The sequence below is a fragment of the Charadrius vociferus genome, unplaced genomic scaffold (genome assembly GCF_000708025.1).
Source record: "Charadrius vociferus isolate BGI_N301 unplaced genomic scaffold, ASM70802v2 scaffold94, whole genome shotgun sequence".
NCBI lineage: Eukaryota > Metazoa > Chordata > Aves > Charadriiformes > Charadriidae > Charadrius > Charadrius vociferus.
In genome coordinates, this window is record NW_009648031.1 from 879,111 (window position 1) to 901,338 (window position 22,228).

The 22,228-nt window shown below is 35.6% G+C and overlaps 1 protein-coding gene across 1 annotated transcript in view; it reads left to right on the top strand.

The window, feature by feature from the left end:
- DMD (dystrophin) overlaps nt 1–22,228 on the top strand; it is a 927,929-nt gene that overhangs the window by 473,109 nt on the left and 432,592 nt on the right. The window contains exon 44 of the mRNA XM_009883534.1: nt 12,314–12,489. Coding sequence (XP_009881836.1) covers nt 12,314–12,489 — 176 coding nt within the window. The remainder of the gene's footprint in view (nt 1–12,313; nt 12,490–22,228) is intronic.

A 22,228-nucleotide genomic window follows, 5' to 3' on the forward strand; every position in this document is an offset into this window, starting at 1 on the left:
TTCTGCCCAAAATATTTCTGGAATATGCTAAGTACAGTTTGATCTATTCTCATTTTTTAAGGGACAAAATCAGTTTTGAAGGCTGCAAAGTACATCTGATTTAAGTTGTTTTTCTTGCTTCCTAGTGATTTATTAAATTCTTAGGAATATTTAGTTTTATCTAACTTCTTAACTGGGATTTTAGTGATTTATTGATTGACTTTGAGAGATTATGCAGATCTTTTGCCCTTCAGCTAGAAATCAATATATTAATTTTGAAGCAGAAGAAATTCTTCTGCCATTGATAACCATTTCTCCTGCTGTGAGAGGTGCTGCAATGTAGTGAATAACTTTACCAGTTCTATTAATTTTTTGAGTAGATCACTAGAGTAATATTACTTTTGGTCACATTTTATGTGTTTTTCCTTATTGTATTATTTTTAGTATGGATACAAAATAAGTAGACAAAATCATTTGTATATATGGACTCATTTTTAAACTCATTTTAGGAGAGACTCTTATGTACTAGAAGCCAGAACTCCTCTTTAGTAGTAAAACTTAATTTTCACTTGGATTGTTTTTGAAGGATTGAACTGAAAGTTTCTACATGCCCTAGTTCTTTGATGGGATGTAATATGCTTTGTCATTTTATGATCATGAAACGTAATAATTAAAATCATCTAGGATCATATTGTCCCTAAAAACACTGAATTATTTATTTGAAAAGGAAATATTTATTTAAAGCAAAATGAAATATGCTGATTGACAATATGGCCTAGCATAGAAATGCAGCATGAAATTTAAGTGTAGAATTTTTTTAATAAAACCAAGGAAAATCCACAAAATTCCCTGAATAAAACCAACCTTTCTGTGTAAAACACAACAGTTTTCCTGTGTGTAGCACCCTGCACATAAAATTAGAAGGTAGTGATCAATATTAATCTTTCTGTTATTACAACACTCTTACAAACTGTATTCACACTTTATTAAATATAATCTAGTATGGATATAGTATTGGTTTATTGGTTTCATTCTCAGATGCTATCACAGACTGTGGTTGGATGTCATAAAAATGAATTATAAATGGCAACTGGTTTAATTCTGACTCATCTTTTCTAAACATGGAAAACTACTCATGACTATGCTTAAATATTATAGTTCTAGAAACATAGAAATTAGCAGACATTATAACTTGTCCTTAGAAAGTGAAAGGAGTCTGATTTTTACTTAATTTGATGTGTGTCTTCCCCATGCAACATTATGTGATAAAAGTACACTTTTTTTTTTTCCCCCCAAAGCCACTTAGTGCACTCGCACAGAGCGTTACTGAGTGCCTTCAGCATCCCTGAGCTGGGGAAGCCAACCATATTAAATAAGTTTCATGCTTCTGCTTCATGTGTTTGTATGGGCCAAATCTCCAGTAAATCACCATAACCTCATTAAATATAAGCAAGATATTTTTTTTTTGTTTGTTTGTATTTGCAACGAGTCTATGAAGTAGCAACACATCTTCAGAAAGAGAAGTAGTGTTTCCTGAATTACTGTTGAGGTCGATTTTTTTGCTTCCTGTCTCCCCTTCCTTAGTCTGGCATTCTTCTGCTCTCAACACATATTTATCTCATATTAGATACAACGATTTTGGTATTACCTCTGGTTGAAGAGGTGAGAAGAATCAAACTGAAGTTAATCATTGTCCAGCAGAGATTACCGGGCACCCATAAAATTTATCACAGCTGATTTGATTTTGGTGGATTAATTTCTTGTTGCAGTGCTTTGTTGCTGCACCCCCCCCCCCTTTTTTTTTTATTTTCTTTATTTCTAAGCCTTGCTGTCTAAAACTCAGCCTGATTCTCTTTACCTAAAACACCAGGATGTCAAGAAGCATGTTTTCCACTGAAAGCAAATTTTCCAATAAACATATTGATTAGTATGTTGAAAATGCAGTGTTGTACTGAGAAAAATGTTAGCATTAAATATGCAGTGAACATCAGTTCCTGAAAGTCTTATTATGTTTATAATATCAACTACTTTGAAGCAAGCTGATGAATTTAGCAATCAGAAATGAAATTATGGGAATATGTAAATTGGATATCCCTTGAGTAGCAACACTGGCATGCTTAGGAAAGCATTTGAATTAATAAAAGATCAGACCCCAAATGCTATAATTATGCTCTGAAGAAGGACCAAGACGGGTACACAGGCTAAGTCTATTAGATATCGAAGAAAATAAGAGTGTAGCAGGGGTAGAGAAACATCCCAGTGGTCGTTGCAGGGAGTAAAGCCGGTCTCCTTAAGTTAATATGACTCAATTGGGACAGAAAGCCTCTCCTCGGACAGCGCCCAAAGAGCTAAAGCGGCAGCTCTGAGGAGTCCAGAGGTGGTGCAGATAGGAAAGGCAAAGGAAGGACCAGCAAAATCCAAACAGAGGAAGGATGAAGATGAGGCGATAGCTGCTTACCAACCGGTTGGTTTGTCCTCTGTCCCTCGCTGGGGACATTCTCCCGCCGGCTAGTACTGCTCAGAGGCTTGGGGCAAAGGCTGCCTTCATGGTGACGGGAGGAGGAGGAGGAGCACGAGGTGGACAATTACTTCTGGCTGCCAAAATTGTGTGAGACATTATTTGGTAGGGATTTTTTGGGTGAAGACAGATGACCTTATGCTATTTTATACTTCTAGTGCAATACAGGAAAATAATTTCATTGCTATAATCAGACTTTTTCCTCCTCCTTTCGAAAAAATGTGTATTTCTGCTGGCTTGGCTTATTTTTTCTGTTTTTAACGTAACTAAGATTTCAGACAATAATTGAGTTTTGCCTACGTTATCTCATTGAACCAGGACCTGTGGTTTGTTCAGATATTTTTGTATGCAAGGCCATGGTGCAGTAATGCATAACAGGTAAATTAAGTGAGGCCATAAGTGGTACCTGATACCATTTTACTTCTTTGCACTTGAAGCTGTCTACATGTAAACAGTTGCAAGCATACACAACTCACACTCTTGCCTTATCACAGTAATTCTTCACAACTGGGAAGCCACTTTTACAAGCGGGATATTGCCCAGGATACATTTTTTCATTTATGACTTGCTACAGTTGCAGTCAAGTCAGGGAACACTGGCTACCAGCCCAAATCTTTTTGCCATTATTTTTTCTTGTAAGCCATCATGACAGGATTGCTTTAGCTTAGTGTTGGGTTTTTCTGTCTTATCTGGTACATGACTGATTTTGCATGGTTTCCATAGAATAAAAAAGTATCCAGAAACATTTCTCATGCCTGTCAAAAAAACATTTTTGTTGATATTCATGATGTAGAACAAGTATGCATGGATTTTCTGATTGAAAAGAATGTATATACTATTTTAACTTGCTTTAAAATGAAGTGTGAAAGGTGTGGATGAACACTCAGAAAGTGAGGGTTATATAAATAGTCTCCCAAATGCTTGAAAGGAGCGATATCTGCAGTAGTTTGTCGTAAAGGGAGGCTATAAATGACCAGCACCACAGAGTCAATATATATAGCTTGTTCAGTATTTCCAGTCTGCTACTTTTATGTAATGGGTATTTTTTTCACAGCCAGAGGCACTGACAAATGACAATCTAGTAATTTCAAAAGAAAGGGGTAATATATTACAACTTAAATATCACAATTGAAAGGAAAACAGGGTGCTGAGGTACATGTACTTACTCCAGTGCTGCTGAATTAAGGACTAGGGGTGGTACTTTCAAGGTATAGTTTCCATAGGAAAGCAAATCAAAGCTTTCTAGTTATTGAAGCACGGGAGGTATATAGGAAATAAATTGGCTTATGCAAGGGTATGGATATTTCTGTAAGAATCGGGAAAAGCTAAGGAATCATAAAAGTGTAATAACTATCTGCTTTTAATTTAAGAAAAGTCAATTGTTTTCAATATGGCAGAAAAATTAAAAACTGTATTTGTACTGAGTTGGAATAAAATCACTTATTTAGCTAAAAAAGCTGGTCTGATATTAAGGTGATTTCATCAGTATTACTGATGTCCTTGAAAAGTTAAGAACAGGCTATGTTTGAAGAAAATAGGCCATGTTGTCATTTTTAATATACTGGGATCTATTACGCGAGTAGTTTGATTTGTGATAGCTGGAAAGACATTGAAGACGGAGGACAAAATTTTTCTTATCATTGACATTGTTTGCTCAGCTATAGCTTTGCAGAGCAGGTAAAATATCAAAATGTTTCAAATACAGAAATTGCAAATGAAACCATTGTATCAAATCAGGCCATAGTCCAAACTTAGTACTATTATCTATAGAGGTAAATGGAAGAGTTCTTTGACAGAGGCTTGTTTTTACATTGTGGTGCTACATCAATATGGAAATTAATATGTTTGAGTGGCGTACATGTGTACTACAAAATCAGTGAGTAGGTTTTTGGACTTACAGTGCAATTTTATGTATTTAACCTGAAGCACTATAGTTAGTATGCAGTAGTAATGGACTTTTTTCAGGAAAAAAAGTCTCTTCTTTCTCTCTGCAGTATTTCTAAATCAGTTCTAAAATTAAATTGAATTACTATACCAGTAATAAGCAACTGTGTAATTTGAGTTAGAAACACAAAATAGACCTCTGGTCATGCACTTCACAGTTTAGTACTGAAATGACTTTCATCACAATTTTGTGTCACATTAGAAAGGGATGTGAAATGCAAATTCGAAGGAATATGGCCCATTTTAACAATTACATCTCACTGAAAATAATGGGAAAGAGATGTGTTTGGGGTTTTTTATTATTTTTTATTAATCCCCTGGTGAATATTTTTATAAAACCACAAGGAGTTAGTTTGATTGCAAAGTGTCAGCATTTGATGACAATACTATTTATCTAAATAATTTTAAATAAAATGATTAAATTGCCAAGGTCGGCTCTCATCTGAACCAATAATGTATCTTTTTTTCAATGCTACTAAGGCCCGGAGAGTGCTTTGGAACTTTTTGTCCAGGCAGCGTTAAAGGAAAACCAAGGCAAAAGTGTAATACACAGATTTTTGGAACGTCTTGGGGCAGGAGTAGGAGGCAGCATGTAGAATGGCATTTACTCAGCTGCTACTTTCAGAAGGTTTTCAAGAGCCAACATCATGTAATTCTGAACTTCAAGATGGTTCATTTTGAGAAGCAAGGAAATTGAGACAAAGTTGATTAATGTCTTCAAGATAGGCTTATTGCAGTAGGTATATGTGAGGAAAAATTTCAGTTTGCAAGCCTTGACTTCCTCTTTCCTTACCGCTATGGATTTAAAGGTATGAGAAATTTCCATTAGAGGAACAGACAAATGCAAGTTAGCTTATTTTTATTACGGAGAACAGGGAACCAACAAAACTTTTGCTTGATCCTCTCATAAGCCACATTGTCACCTTGGTGAAATTCATAGTTACGAGTCCTACTGGGTGATATCTGCTCTCAAGAGCTAATTATGAAGGAAAATTCAGTCAGTATCAGTAAGAAGAACTTGGAGATGCATTTGGAGTTATAGTTGGTAGCAGCACAGGCAGCAGTGAAAAGAACCTGGAATTCCTGTAGCAGCGTGAAGTTACTAGGCTATTAAAGTCTAGTATACTACTGCTTTTTGAAGGAGAGTAGGCTATACTGAAGAATTTGTGCAGGTAAAATACAGGAATTTCAGGCTTTATGCCTTGTTTTGTGAGGAAAGAATTTGTCATTGTTTCTAGAAAGAAGAGGTGCAGTCAAGGGATAAAGTCTGGAAGATATTACAACTTTTAAATAAATCTGGAACTCTTTCTGAGTAGAAGCTTTCAGCAGAATATAAGTTGTATATCTCTGTTTAATTTGTTAAAATGTACAATTGTGGAGTTGCATTGTACCCGCATTTCATTGTTACAGTAGCAGTCATGGACAGTCAGCAATGCATCTGGGGCATCACTGGACCTTGTGTTTTTCTAATTAAACAACATTAAAATATAGAAAAAATAAATAATAGGCAAAGCAGGATGGAGTAGTAGTTTCCTGAGGCTGTCCAACCAGTTTGCATACCAAGTCAAGCAAAATTTTGGTATTCTTTATAAACTATTTATACAAAATGTTGCTTACACCACAAATAATTCTATTAATAATTTTAGTCAAATAAAGTGAGAATGAAATCTCCTTATTATTTTACAGCATTTATTGTTTACTCGGAAAACAGGTCGGCAACAATTTTCTTTTCCTTTGGTTCTCACGTACAGTGGATGTACAAACCCAGTACAACTGACAAAATGCACCCAGTTCTGCTTTATGGGTAGAATCTGTCAACTCCTTCCAATACTGATCTTTTTGTAGAGTTGATAATAATATTCAAACCATAATACTTCCTATAATTTATGCTAAGAAGAAAGCACTTTACCTTAATTTATTGCCAACTCCTTAGCAAACATTGCCTTCAATTTTTTACTGTTTTTCCGCCTCTTCCATCTCCATCAGCTGCCCTGAGATTCCATAATTCATAATAATAACGCAATAACAAACATAACGCACACATAATAATGAAGATTGCATAGCTGCTTATAACAAAACAGCTAGGAAACACATATACTTTTTGTTATTTTAATCCTAACAAAGTGCTAGTAACATGTCTCCAGATTAAATCAATGTGATTTAACTGCCTGGAAAATTAATTTAATCCTTATTTCTAATCGAATCTTGAACACAGGTACATACTCTTAACGGACAAATTCATTCTGGTAACCAAATGCTCACAAATTGTTTCGGGGATAGTTTTTTCACCAAATGTTTTCCCAGCTCTCTGATTTATATTGTTGCATCTGGGTAGACACTCTTATGTCAACCTTATGCTTTTAAACAATTTAAGCCAGAAGAAAGATTTATGCAAATGACTGAAGAATAGCACATTAATGTCAAATTCAAGACTACAGATTTCTAGAAGTGGTGCATAGTACCTTTACATGCTTTTAGGATCTGTAGCTTACCCTAAATTAACGAAAGACAAGACTGTTTTTTTCTTAAAACATTTGGTGCCAGCTAGCGCCTCCGAAAGAAATCAGAAGCTTGTTTGTGTTATTTCTTCATGTTGCTACAGGGCTTTTCCATAACAATAAATTATTGTTGAGCATGTTTGTCTACTACAATGACAAGAGGAAAGTGCTAGTAAGATTACTCAAAGAATAGTTTCTGATTAAGTTTAACAGTAAAATGCTGTTTCATTCAATGACAAGAGGGAATGAGATTGCAGAGAGAGTTGCATGATATATGTACAACTTAACTAAGAAATAACAAATAAAGTCAAAGAAATTATGCCATTCTGGTACACACTTGTATAAGTAAGGACTCCGATTAATGTTTAATTTACATAATACAGGAAAAGCAATCTAACTGCTTTACTTCAAATCATTATACACTCAAATATTTTTCTTTTTTATTATTTTAATTAGTATCAGGAATCTTTCTGAACCAATAATTTATCTTTTAGTCATATTGGCTGGTCAGTTTTCATGAGCATTGTGAAAGCCAGGAGGCTGAAAAAAAGGTGGCAACTAGGGATGTGATGGTGTACTGTATTTTGTTTGAAAGTGGGGAATAAGTTGTTTAATCAATTATATAAGTGACTTCTCTTTTCTACAAAAATTTTAATCATAATTTCTCAGGAAAGAATAATGCGAGGTATAACCAATTCCTCATGATATCAATGATGGTAGATTAAGCAAATGTGTAGTCTGTTAATAAGTGGCCATTTAAAAAAGAAAAAACAGCGCATCCCCCCCAAAAAAAACCCCAAAACAAAACAACCAACCCTCCTGATGATTCCAATTAAAAAATTCTATAAAACTAAAGCACCATAACAACTAATATTGATGCAGAAACCTCTGAATGTTTGGAAGTACAACTAAAATACTGTTCTACATATATTTGGAGGGGTCAGAAGTAATGCTGGAAGTGTCATGCTAAGAAATTCCTTTGGGAATTTCTCTTTCCACTTTTTATTTTTTTACTTATTTTCTTTTTTATGTTTGATGCAAAAAAATATCATCAAGCAGCTGCTCTTGTGTTGTCTCTAAGCAGTTGCTTCTAGGACCAGAAGGTACAAGTGAGAAGAAAAATTAAAACCAATAGTGAACTAGGCCAGAGTTTTCAAGGTGATTATGGGCAGAGTCCCCTGCAATTGCAGAAACAGCTCTATTGACTTTGGTGAGGGTTTTCCCCTGTGTTTACCCCATATTTCTTTTTTGCATGTATTCCACTTTTAAGTTTTCTGAAAATGTGCATAATTTTTCATTTTAGGTAAATCTTGGAAAATAAAAAGAAATTAATTGAAGCAAAGAAACATCGTATGAATGTCTAGGCAGTTTTAAGTTATCACACTAAATTAGTTGAGGTCATTATCAAAGTGTAAAATGATCTGTATGAGAGGTAAAGTCCTTTAATATACTGGTTTTGCAATTTTTAATCTGAGAGAATATTTAAACCTTACTTTAATGATATGTCATTCCCTGCTTACTTATGCTTGGGAACCACAAGAAAGGAAAATTAAAGGGATGGGTATTTTATATTATCATCTGCTTTTTGTAGTAACTAAAAATGCAACCTGCTGAAAACACAAAGTACATAGAAGTATCTGCAGTCCACTCAAAATCGTGATTAGCGCTGTGTATATGAATATGATGAGGTCTTACCTTTCCTGAGTTGTTTTATTTTTAATATTATATAAACATCATTTTTAATTAAGTTTGTTTGCTCACTCTGTTCATAAAGTGATTAGAAACTGTGTACTTGCAAGTATAAGTCTCTCAGATGGCCGACTGAGTAAGCTGAGAATCCAAAGGGCAACCTGCCCTTTCGCTTCACTGTTTCTGTATGAAGGGGTGAAATGTCAAGTGAAACGACAAGAAGCAGATTCAACGTCAATATTCCTTCCGTAGCACCATAACCTGTAAGGCCACGGCAGGCGACCTCTCACAGGCTCCCAGCACCTTGTCCGCATGCAGGTGTGTGGCAAGGGTAGGGAGGGAATAGGGAACAAGAGCTGTCGACCAGTTTTAAATACGGAATGTAAGTGGTGAAAAGCGTCGTTGTGGTTTGTAGCTCTGAGATGAGCGTGTGAAAACATGACTTTCAGCAAAATAGTTAGAAACACTATTGTCTTCTTTATACAAAAATAGTTGAAAAAAAAACCCTAAATGTCTTCCTGGGTTGCCATGCTTTGTGCAGTACCCTGTATCAAGGAAATTCTGCTTTTTCTTAGGACGTGAAATATAGACAAACTTCATCAGCACATGTGTTTCAGTTTAGGCATGTGAAGAGTGTCAAATGCGCAGACCACTTGGAAAAAAATAAACTCAAATTGGGTTGAAATCCAATCTGAATTGTGATCTGAAATCCACATGGCCAGAAGCCTTCTCTCATGTTCTGGTGGAAGTTCGCACTTCTCCTTCCTACGCATCCTGTGTGAGGTTCCCATTTCGGCATTAGGGATCTTAAGTTCAAAGACTGTCTTCGCCACTGAGCTAGCTATTTTCTTTTTTTACGTTATAAGTAAGGCCTATTGCATAGCGTGCCACCAGATAAAAGAGAAAATTCCCTTGGTTAATTTTGTGCCGGTTTAAATAATTGTGGAGGTCATGTAATAGTTACTATATTATTTTTCTGTCTGTATGCTGGGGGAGGGAGAGAAACTAATTTATGATACTGTGAACACAGGGAAAGGGCTCAGTAAGACTATTTAAAGCAGTTTTCAATTCACATTTTCCTTAATCACCAGTCAGTATACTATTATACTTTCTGTCATTTAGGAAAGCTGGTGCCAAGATAACCTCCAATTTCTACAAATGTTAATTCTAAAAACTTTGGAGTTCAGCAAGTAGAATTTATCTTCTTTTTTCTTCTTGCCTTGATCTCCTATTCCAGATGAACAGTCCTGCTGCATATAAGTAGAAGTTTGTTCTGAGTTATTTTTTTTTACTGTAAGTGGTATGGATCTTAAGCTCATACAGGTGCATGCAATAGCACAATTGTTTCAGGTGCCTCGCTGGAAATAAGCCACTTTATTGTGATATATTTTTCCGTAGACTATACATCTTGTTGTTGTGATGTATATGTGTAATGCTCCTTACTGCATAATGCAAAGGCTTTAGAGCTAAAATCAGTGTGAAATACAGTGGATGTGTACAAAACCTAGATATTAATTTTAAGTTGGGCGTTACCAAAACTGAGGTGTGTACTCGAAAGACCAATGACTTTTCAGCTTCACAATAATAGAGGATATTTGCGTTTAGGCAAGCTACCTGACTATAACAGCTAAAACGGTGAATGATATACATGAAAATAACAGCCAAAATTTGGACCAGGTATTATTTGGATTAACGTGCATCATGGAAAGACAAGAAAATCTGATACCACAAAGTAAGAGGCTCTTATGGGTCTTTTCTGGGCCTTAGAAGATCTTGCAGTTTCTGCTACAGTGCTTAAAATCTTAGATGTTCCACAGGCAAAGCAAAGTGTGTGGGGACACTTCAGGCCAGCAGAGTGCTTGATGTGATGTGATCGGACTATTGTAGCTTGCTAGGATCCAGCAGAAAAAAGTTTTCTCATTCTATCAAAACATAATAAAAGAGCATGCAGATTACTGCAACATTATGCCCATCACAGCTACTCTTTTGTTCTGAAACTATGGGACATGAAAATAATTTGGGGAAAAAAAAACCAAACCAGAATAATAGTTTTTACTGAGAGGTACCAAAGACAGGAGTAATTTTTGAGGACTTCTCTTTTATAACAACAAAAGAAACTGCAGAAAACCAAACAGAAAGTATAATAAGAATAAGCTTAGCTGAGGCAGAAGTTAGTACTGTCAGGACTATGACTTCTATCCAGGACTGTAGGTAAATGCCACAGAGGCTAGCTGAATTTGGCCCCAGGTTGTACTGGTGTTGGTGTTCAAGCTGTCCATGTAAAATCTGTGCAAAAGCTGGGAGAGGGCGTGCAACTGACTTTCTGTGGTTCAATGAATTAGTAACTGGCAGCTGAGGTGTGGTCCTGTTAAAACAAGTTAGCTAGAAGTATCCTTCAGTTTGTAAACTTTCAGTCATAATCTCATGCCTGAAGATCTAACGGGCAAGTTATATGAAAAACTAGATAAGTAGTAGTTATGTTCATCTTTCACATTCCTGAAAGCTGTATCACACCCATTTTAACCAGTTCATGGACAAATTTAATTTAACGTTTATATGCAGTTTTACTAACTTGCTCTGTAATTTACCATATGTGTTTAGAAAGAGAAAACAAGCATATACTGTTGTTCCAGAGGATGATATGCTAAAATATTTGGTTTCTTCCGGAAAAGGTAGATTCAGCATTTTACTCAAAAGCTCTTGTACGTAGATAGGATTCAGACACACTCCCTGAGATTATGAAACCTATGATAAGTATGAATTGTGGAAGTTATTCAGTTTCTACTCATTTTAGCAGTAAACCGTTGAAAATTATTTTACACTTCCCTGCTTGTATATTTTGAGCAATTCAAGGAAAAAATTACTCATGCTCTACTGATGATTAAAAATATGAGAAGATTTATTTCCATATTTATAAATATGAACTTTCTTCAATGGGCATACAGTGTTAAAATCTAAGCTAAAGATTCAGAACTGTATTGTTTTTAAACATGAGGTAAGGTAGCACAGGTATGATAGTCTTTTAATGCTACAAGGTATAGCAAATGTATCTTAATGCATTTAGTAAAACTTGAAAAATGGTCCATCTTGGTTATCTTCTGGTAGTTTTGCATTTTGCTATGTAAGTAGAAGCAATGTAGGTAATACTTAGAAATGTAATTTGTCTCCCCCACCCCTCAAAAAAAAGCATGAGGGAATGGATTATCAGGCTTCTCACAACTGGAGGCAAACATGTTCTTTAATGGAATCAAGAGAAGGGCTTCAAAGGGTCTTTGCTTTCTTGACATTACTTATTTTTGTTGATAGCTAATAGGAATTCCAATCACTGTGCACTTTAAATTTTACAATGCTTCATCAGCTATTAAATAAACATGGTGTATACCTTTGGGGGTATAGAAGTAAATTTGTTCACAAGTTTTTCTTGTTAATTGATCTGCAGAATATTGCTGTAATGATCTCTAGCAGACAAGAATACGGGGAAAAAAGGCTGTAGAGAGGCACTGAAAGGTGCCTGTTACAAAAACATTAGACGTGTCTTTCTGTCTACTCACCTTGGGATTTTTCGTTTGGAATTCAGAGGAGAGCCAAAACTTTCACCTCTTTCCATCTGGCCAGTATGTGATGAAGCATTTTGTTGCATGCTTGACATTTTTATGAATACGTGTATGTGGGGTTTATTTTTCAGGAGCTTCAGGATGGCATCGGGCGACAGCAAACTGTTGTCAAAACATTGAACGTAACTGGTGAAGAGATTATTGAGCAGTCGTCAACAGCAGATGCTAAGGTGCTGAAGGAACAACTGGAAAGTTTGAATACTCGGTGGCAGGAGATCTGCAGACAGCTGGTAGAGAAAAAAAAGAGGTAGGTTAAAAGAGGAAAAACATTGTGAAATTATTTTTGGTTATTTTTGATTTTCTTCTGACTTAAATGTTCAAAGGAGCTCTCAACTTCTGGAGTTTTCATATTCATAATTAATTATCAGAAATTAAATTTCACATCCACAATCATTTGTTTAATACTTCTTTTCTACTTAATCCTGTCAGTGACCACCACTCCCTTCCATACTCCACATTTTTATAATTCCACTCCTAATGCTTAAAAGATTAGAGCTTCATTTACAGAATTTACAGTTGATTTAGCATCTTTCTATTTGATAGCTTGTCATTAAAATATATCTCTGTTGTACTAATATACCTTAGCTAATTGATACAGGTAATCCTAATGTAATTCACTGCTTATCATTAATGTCATTAGCATCTGCATTTCATAGGCTGGATAAAAAGAATGGATTGGTTAAACTTAATGGTATTTATAATCACTTTCAGACCTGTTTTTCTCATGCAATCACAGGAAGATGGAGTATTTGAGCTGCAGATAATACAAAAATAGTTTGACTCCTTTAAAAAGAGAATTTCCAGTTGGAAAACAAAATAAATTTGTTGTTGGCTATAGTAGGTTTTATAAAAGTATAAGTTCTTAACCTAGATGCTAGGCCTAAACTGATACAACATTCTGCTTTAAAATACAATTGCTAGCAAAGCTTTCTTCGTGTGTGGTTTTTTTTTTTTTTAAAAAACCCAGGATATTCCTTATAGGGGTACATTAATGAGCGTTGGAAATTTAGTAGGAGAACTAGTAGTGTGCAACAGTTTTGTTACTTCCGATGTATCGTGCCATTTTTTTGGTTTAGAGCCATGGAGGGGAAAAACTGTGAAAACGTTTGCTGGAGTGGTAAGGGAGCATCCTGAAAGCTTTTTGTTGAGTTTAATCGCGATTAAGGTTTCACATGGAACATGTTAAAGGAGGAGATGCAACAAGTAAGCTACAGCTGTCAGAAGCTACAGTGGTGCTTTAAATGTTGCTTTCTGCCGTATTTCCAGGTGTTGATGGTAATGCTGCTTGTTACACAAGGGAGTCCTTGGCCTTTATTTACCACAATGAAAGCTGTTCTTTCGTACAATGGAAACCCATCTGTGTTTCCAAACCTTAACTTGTCATGTAAGTGCTAGCACTTACAAAACAATAACGCATCATTTTAATAGCCCTGTAGGCTGCTGCAGCAACACAGAAGAGATTGGTGGTTATGCTTTTCCTGAGAATATGAAGTATATTCCAGTTCTGGTAAAAATTGGTATTGTACTTTCCTTCATTTATCAATAGAAACTCTGTTAGCAGTATCTGTTTTAGCTCAGGGCGCTGTTAGCAGTATATGGAATTTTTTGGCACATCCTATATTTTTAAGGAAGCCTAGGATCCGATAAATGGGAATAATACAGCAATATTCCCTAGATGAAGGATCTTAAATAAACACTTGCATGTGCATTCCTCCTTTTGGTCTATTTGGTTTGTTGACCAGTTGGTTTGTTTTCCTCTGGAATCACAGCTTGTGTAATTTTGAGGACAATGATTGCAGAGACCTCTATTAGTGAACTCTGCATGAATAAATGCATTGCTCTAGGAGGAATACAGATAGTGTTATGTTAAACTAATATCAATGCTTTTGATGTACTGTAGTGAGATCTGTGTGGATCAGGACAGAGGCATTTGCACCTGTCTTCTTGGCTGTGTCAGAGCCAAGGAACGGTTTTTGCTACCACATCTTGGAGGTAGATCCTACCCTCGGTCTAACTGCTGCCTTCCAGTGCACGCTTTTTCTTCTTTCCTTCATCTTTTCACTCTCACAGACTGGATTTTCAAAGGAAAAAAAGCCCTAGATGACAGGAATATGTGGTGTGTTTTAGCTAGGTCTCAATTATTGATGACCCTAGGCATGAAAAGACTGTAGGTTTACCTGCTGCACATTCTGCATATAGCCTTGGTATCATGGGATTTTTATCTGTTTTATGCTTTAGCATCTTTTAGTTTTTCATTAGTTGTCCTAACTTGGTTTGGGGTACAGTCAGGTTCTCTCTTCAGGTTCTCAAGGCTTGAAACCCGTGTCACCAAAAGTGCCTTAATTTTTTATTGAGAAAAAATCATGGGACAAATAAGAAAAGTTGAAGGAAGTGACCTCTAATTGCAGTCCAAAAGAGCTAATATAGTCACGCATTGTCCATTGCATGTATTTGTGTACTATGGCATATTAGTATCTCAGTATAATATAAATTATAATCCATCTGGGTGAATTAAAATATTTTCACTCCTCTTTTTCAGAATAGCTTTAATAGACCGTTTTCCAAACAAACTTCTAAGCCAATGTGCTTATATTTTGGGTCACTTAAGTTTTAATAGTCCTTTAATATTTCTTTATCTTTCCTAAAAATTAAAATGTTCACAGTTAAAAGAATTCCATGATTATGAAGGGGGTTCTAAGATTTTTGTTTAAGTCAATTTTGAGAATGAGAAAATAGAAACAGATTTCAAAACCATAATGGAAGAAGGTGATTCTGAAAGGAGAGCTGGCTGGGTAGAATACATATTCATTTAATAATTAAAAAAAAAAAAGAAATAAAACATTTAGAAACGTCTACAAATCAGGAAAGAAAACTGATTCTATTCTTTTTAATAGAATTTATGTTTTATTCTTTCTAGTCAATACATTGTGCTCTGCTTTGAAAGCTGAATCTCAGTAGCTCAAACAGAGGAGTAGTGATCAACTGAAATTTTGTTTTCTATTACATTTTTTGGCTCAGCAGATCTCAAGATAAAGGAAGTGGGAAGAAATAAGCAATTGCATGGACTCCAGAAATGAAATCTGACAGTGATTTCAAATTCGAGTGTAATGTTGCTAAGCATTATTTAAATGGCAAGGAATTTTTATGTACTGTAAAGTCTATTTTGCTATTGCTTACGAAGATGGAAGAAATTGACTTTGATAATCCCGCACAGTTTACAGATGGGGCATAGACACTTCATTTTGGACATATTTCTCAAGCCAAATTGAAACATACTCATCAGTTGGGGTCAGGGCTGGGGGAAGATTACAGAAGTAACAGAAACCAACATAGATATCTTTGTAAGGTGTATAAATCTGAGAATTTAGTTGGAGACAGGAGGTATATCGTGACATTTCCAAGGATGTCCATGACATTAAGATCTCTCAGGTAGTCAAATGCTAACCTGATAGAGGAAAACTCCAAAACTGAGTGGAGGGGCAACAAGTGGCAGATCTTCATCACAGATAAATGTGAGGTAATGTACACTTCCGAGAAACATTTTATACCATGCTTTCATGATGCTGGGCTTGCAAATGGCAGTTACAACTCAAAGTGATTCTGGCATTATCACTGACAGTGTTTGCAGGCTCAGTGTGGACAGGCAGCCAAAAAAAAAGCCATAACATCTTAGGCAGCATCAGTAAGGATGTTGAGAACAAACCAGAAAATTGTCGGTTTACTGTCATAAACTTTGTGCAGATCTGCTCTCTGCCTGTCCAAGGGTATGATGGACTTAAGAAAAGCATAGATGGAGGAAGGCAACTAAAATGAGCCAGGGTTTGGAGTGACTGTATTGTGAGGAGAGACTAAGCAGCTGGGAATCTTCAATCTGGAGGGAAGTCGCAGGAGGGATATGACTGAGGTTTACAAAATCAAAGTGGTGGGCAAACTGTTTGTGGAACGACATGTTATTCACTTAATTCCTCAGTACCAGAAGTAAAAGGGTAGTTGTTGAAACTGTAAGAGATGGTAAAATCAATTTTAAAATTAGTTTTTTTACAGTATGGTTTCTGAATGTCTGAGGTTTGCTGGTCACAGGAGGCTGTGAAGGAAAATATGATGACTCAGCCCTATAAACCCCTTAATCTAATGACAGTGGATTCTAGGCGAGTATGAGGTGAACAGGCTAGAGAAAGTGGCCAGTCTTCTGTGCTTGCCTTAATGACCATCTTTTGTTAGCAATGTTGGTGGCAATCTGTTGGGCGAACTGTTCTGACACACTCAGGCATATTTCATGTTCTGATGCACAGATTATATATATATATCTATATATATATATAGATATATTTTCGGGGCGGGGGGAAGGGGAATTCTACAGAATTCTTTGTGAGTTTTCCTGGGCATGCACTGTTAAATGGTCTACTATTTATTCTGTATGAGAATATAATGTTATCACTGCATTGATAAAGAACACTATGAATTCAAAATATTTCCTGTAGCCATCATGAACCCCGTGGTTGGTTGACTTGAAAATGGAAGATTGATACATGATGTCATTCTGATAGTTTCAGCATGTTAATCCAGTTTTCATAAATAATTTGGAATAAATATTAAACTACCTGCATAACAAGAACTGTAAACCAGATCAAACCCATGATATCCTATAAATAACTGAAACTGATCATAGGTTCAGTAGACACTAATATTAATCTTGGTAGTAGTCAGGGGAATTTAATGAATGAGAATTACTTGGACCATAAAAGGACAACTTAATTAAAAACAGACAAGAAAACAAACTAAATCTCAAAACAATTTGAGGAACCTGTACTGCTCTTCAGTAAAAAGAAGCTGGGTTTTTTTTAAGTTTTAAAAGGTCAAATGCTGATCCCAGAAGAAACACAGACTTAAAATTGGCTTTGAATCTCCTTTCTTTGGTACTGAAGATCAAGAGGTTACGCTTGACTTGTGTTAGCGTAGGATGCTATCTTTCATTTGCCTTTATCTAAGAGCTTCAAAGCCATAGAAGTTTGAGTTCAGTGTTTAATGTTTCTGTATCTTGCACTCTAATCCATCCAGCTAACAATTAGGTGGGAATGTAATTTTAACACATCTAGTTACTTTATCTACTGCAAACTTTGGAGTAGACTAGGCAGTTGAATAAAGTGAAACTTGATTGAAAGTCTGATATGCTGATAGTTAGCAAATTGGGAATTTAATTGAGTTTTCGTTAGCACTTTACAGCAAAGAGCATGTTTTGGAAAAGTTTCAGCTTGTACTCTGGAACAGTATTACTCTCACTGAAAGGGAGACTTGGGAGACTAGGGGAAATTGCAGTGGCCACTTGAACAGATGCTCCTAACTCCAGACAAAAAAGAGGGAGAAAACCTCTCTCTTTCGTCCTCTTCATACCCCAGCAATCGTTTTGAATACAAAATCTTCTAAACAGCACCATCAGAAGGTCTCTCTGCCTTCTTGTCCCCTGAGACGCATCAGGCCGTATTATGCTGTGCGTGTCTGTGCTGAGCCATGTCACTGGGACATTCAAGTTTTGGATGACTTAAGGAGGCAGTGGCTTGCCATCAGGGCTCTTGTGTGCACTCAAGTACCTGGGTGGTAGCAAGACCCAGGGCTGTGGTTGCAGCATAGGAACGCATGAGCCAGGCAGAGCTAGTTAAGGGAATATATATCAGGAGCAGAAGCAACATCTCACATAGGAGCTTGATAAGGTGAAGACTTGTAAATGAGGTTGTCGACAGAGTTGTGACAGTGGTGCTGGCTGGTCTTTGTATTTTCCATCTTTGTTAAAAATTTCTTGTGCAATTTTTGAAAGCAGATGCCCAGGAATTACGTTCCTTCGCCAGTTCAGGAGTAAGCAGTTTGGGGTTTTTTATTCATTGCCACCTGACATTTGTTGAAATTAGGTTCTGTTGAATGGAAGAGAATTTTTCATTATTTTAGCTGCAAATACATTTGCACTTTTAATGAGCTTGAACCTGCACTGTCTGTTCAGATCTCTACTCAAGCGAGTTTGAAGTAATTATGGAAAGAATGACAGAACAAAGGCTGTTTACCAGAATACTTTCAAATATGTTTATGAATATAAAAGAACAAGCTTTCTGTTCTAAATAAAAAAATAATTGTTATAAAGTAAATATACTTTTTTATGTTTTTCATACCTTACCTTCCTTAAAGTATTCTTTTTTTGCCATGACGCACTAGCTACTGGTGATTGGGTTCCTTCACCTGAACATTCAGTATATTAAAGGCTGTGATTAACTTCTCACTGCAATTTAAAATCTGGCTTAGGATGACGAGATTTCATGACATTTAAGACAACAAATATATCTTTTCTTTCCAACATAAAATTTACTTACATGTTGCATTTTCTCAATTTTCTTTTTTTTTTTTTGACTGTTCAGATTTCTTAAAGTAAATCACTAGAAAAGAATCAGGCTGATACAAATTTGCATTGTGTTTACAAGTAGTGTAGCTAAGCTTCTTACTGTTTCATATTTATTGCTGACTTTTCTAAAGTTTCGGTGATATTTTTCATTTCAATTACTTTAAATAAAGTTCCTTACTCAAATGAAGCAAATTTGCACATTCCCTAGAGAAAAAAGTTCATTCTCTCTTAGCAAATATTTTCTCTAAATTGTCAAGTTACTATTTTGGTGGTTTCTTAAATTCTCAGTAACAGCTGCTAAATGCACTAATTCCTGATCTTAGAAATATAAATAAATACAAAATCAACAGCTGAATGTTAAAAAAATAAAGAGGCCCCACAACATTATTGGAAGTGCAAGTGGGAATATGAGTCACAAGTGCAGATCTGTCCTACTCCTGTGATTGCATATTTTCTATCTCTAGCTGACACCTCCCAAATAAGTCCAACATCAGTTGTGTGCAGTTACAAACTGTAAACATCTGATGTGTTTCACAAACTATTTACGGGTTGCTATGATATTGGTATTACATTGTTGACTGTGGAGAAAATACATGAGCTGCAATATGCATTTCATATGGTTTCTAGGAACTGTATATGGAAATTTAAGCTTACTTGAAATGAGCCATGAATGTTTATGTAAGACTTAACCGTTATAACTAAGGATTAATGATAGTAAAAAAAAAAATCAATCCAGGGTATTTTGTGGACTACCATAAGAATTTGTTATTAATTCAGTTTAATACTGTTAGGAAAACTAGTCCCTAATCTAGGAAATGCCATATATACAAAATGCTATTAGGAAAAATAATTGTTTTAATTAATTAAATGTACTACTTAATATTAGATACTGAATATTAATACATTTGCTTCCAGAAGTGTAATGTATATAAAATTCATATAGACAACTGTGCAGTCAGAATAGTTGACCAAGGGGCCATATGAATTTAGAAATACAAATAGAATGCTGCCATGTTTTAGTATGGAAAACACAAAGTAACGTGCGTGAGAATAGCAGTCATGTAGAAGACCAAAGGTTACATATGAAATTCTGTACTTCTCTGCTATAGTTTAAGAATTTTCCATCAAACAAGGTGGATTACATTTCAGGGTTAATGAAAGAAACCATTTGCTGACAGAGAAGCAGTTTAAAAGCTCTTTGGGAACTTAGGCTGGTTTAAAAGGATAAAGCAGTAGCATATAACAGCATAGCAGATTTGTGCTGGAGGTGGATCTGCTTGGCTCCGTAAAACCAGCTTCTAAAATGACATCTTATTCTTCAGTCACCTGCTTGTCCAGCAAGACAACCCAACTGCTTTCTCAAGAGCTGCTCAGTCCATGTCTGAGTCACCTGGTGGTTTATGCTCCTTATTGCAGTTTGTTTAGGCTCGGATTTGGAACCCCATACTCCCTTAATAACAGTTCATTGTTAATTCGTCATTGCTGCCATGAATTTAAACACCTAGAAATTACATGTATCTGTTGTTCCAAATGTAATTACGGGGATAGAAATCGGCTTGTTCAAAGGGTGCAATCAGTCATCAAGTTAAAACTTTCTATATTAGCTGAACCAGTTAATCAAATAAAGAGTGCTTTATTTTTGTGGCTTGCATAATATGATACTTGTCATGCAGGATGTTATTTATAATAGAAGTAATGTTCCAGCAGGCCAAGAACAAATTGTAAAGTAAATTATGAAGTGCACCTGCAGCTCCTGTTAATTGCAATGGACCTTTTAATTACTATACTACATACTGTTCCTGACTAGGACAAGGAAGTAGATCTTTATGGAACATTATCTTTTTTGTCTGAATTCTGAAACCCGTCTGTCCATATATATATATATATATAAAAGTAAACATCTCTTAAAAAAAAAATAATCCTGGAAAGTCTTAGGTTGAAAACTTCCCACATTGCTCAAATAATAAAACTCAATCCTACTGATCAACATTTGAATAAGTCATCAAAGTAAAAATCTTTCCTTCATGACTAGGAAAAGTTTTAAATGTTTTAAGGGTTGCAGCTGAATTCATAAGGGTGATAAAACTGACAGCATACTTAAGATGAAAAAGGACTCTTGCCAATTGCTGTCCCTGCTCGGAGACAAGAAATCTTTTTGATTTCTAATTCAAAATACTATTCAGCTCAATAATTTCGCTCTCAGGTGCATTGAGTTGAATGCTATGCCTTTTCTGTGCCAGAATTAACATATTTAAAGTTTTATCTTTCTCACGTTTATCCTTAGGGTACCATCACATAATGCCTCCACTGAGCTATGCGCTTTACAAATGAAGAGAGGTGATAGGAAACAAAAAAAGGAAAGCTGTTGCTGAGAGCTTAGGTTCTGGGGAATCTGGTCGGGTTGAGGAAAGACGTTTTATTGTGTGGCTCACAGCATAGCACTGGACAACTGATTTCTAGACTTCCACGTAATTAGCACAGAGGGAGAGAGAAAGGTTGTGCTTTTGAGGTTACTGGGAGCTAGTTTTTCTTCATTTTTATAGTTGCAGTCCTACAGATCTCAGCATAGATTAACATCTGCCTCAGTTTCACAAAAATAAATGTTTTGACTAGCTGGTTTTAGATAACCTGTGTTGGCTTGAGAAGAGCATTTGACCTCTCAAGTACACATACACTGCTCAGAGAAGAACACCGTAATAAATGTAATGCTGTAAAGTTGGGCCTTCTCTGCACATCCTATACAACCAAAATGGGCGAATTTATATGCGTTAGGAAGGTCCAGAATTTCTGGCAGCATAACCGTACTTCATAAGACTTTCAGAGCTGTCGTACATAGGCCTAAGAAATATTAGAGTCCAGCAGCATCAGGGTGTTTCATTGATAAGTCTTGCATTTCCAGAAATCTTAGACAAACAGCAGTTCCTGAAAACAGTCATGCAGCTTTCCATAAGAAAATTTAAGACAAAACCAGGTTAAAAAAGGGCTGTTAATTGGCTTATTTTGCTATTTATGGTGTTCACTCTTTATGTATGTTTTTGTATAAATGTAAGTATATGTATATATATATGTATACCTGCATTTTTGTTTCTCTGTATATACATGTGTGTATGTATATACATATATAGATACATAATTAGTTTTGGAGGATTTTGTTGTTTTTACAGTAAATATCCTCTCTTTCTTTTTTTCTCTAAAGAACAATTTGGCACCAGTGACTTGTGTTTGTTTAATGTCTAGGCAGTTACTGCAGAGTAGTTTGTTTATGAGCTTAAAAAAGAGCAGTAGTGGGCTTATATGTCTAGCAAATATTAGAATATACTGTGTTAGGAACAGAAGCAAATAAATCTGTTTGCTGATTTAGAATTGCATTCTGGATCTAAAGCAGTACCTTGCTCTAGAACTTTTATTCAGATCCTGTTCAGAGGCAGAAATTTGCCAGGCATTTCAGTTAATATATTAATTTATTTTTAAAAACAGTATTTGCATGCTCTAGGCACAGTTATGAATATTGGCTTTTGTAAATTGAGGATATGCTTCCTCTTTGATAAAATGGTGAGTCATTTTTAGAGTGAAAGTTGTTATGGGACATCCAGTAGAGCAG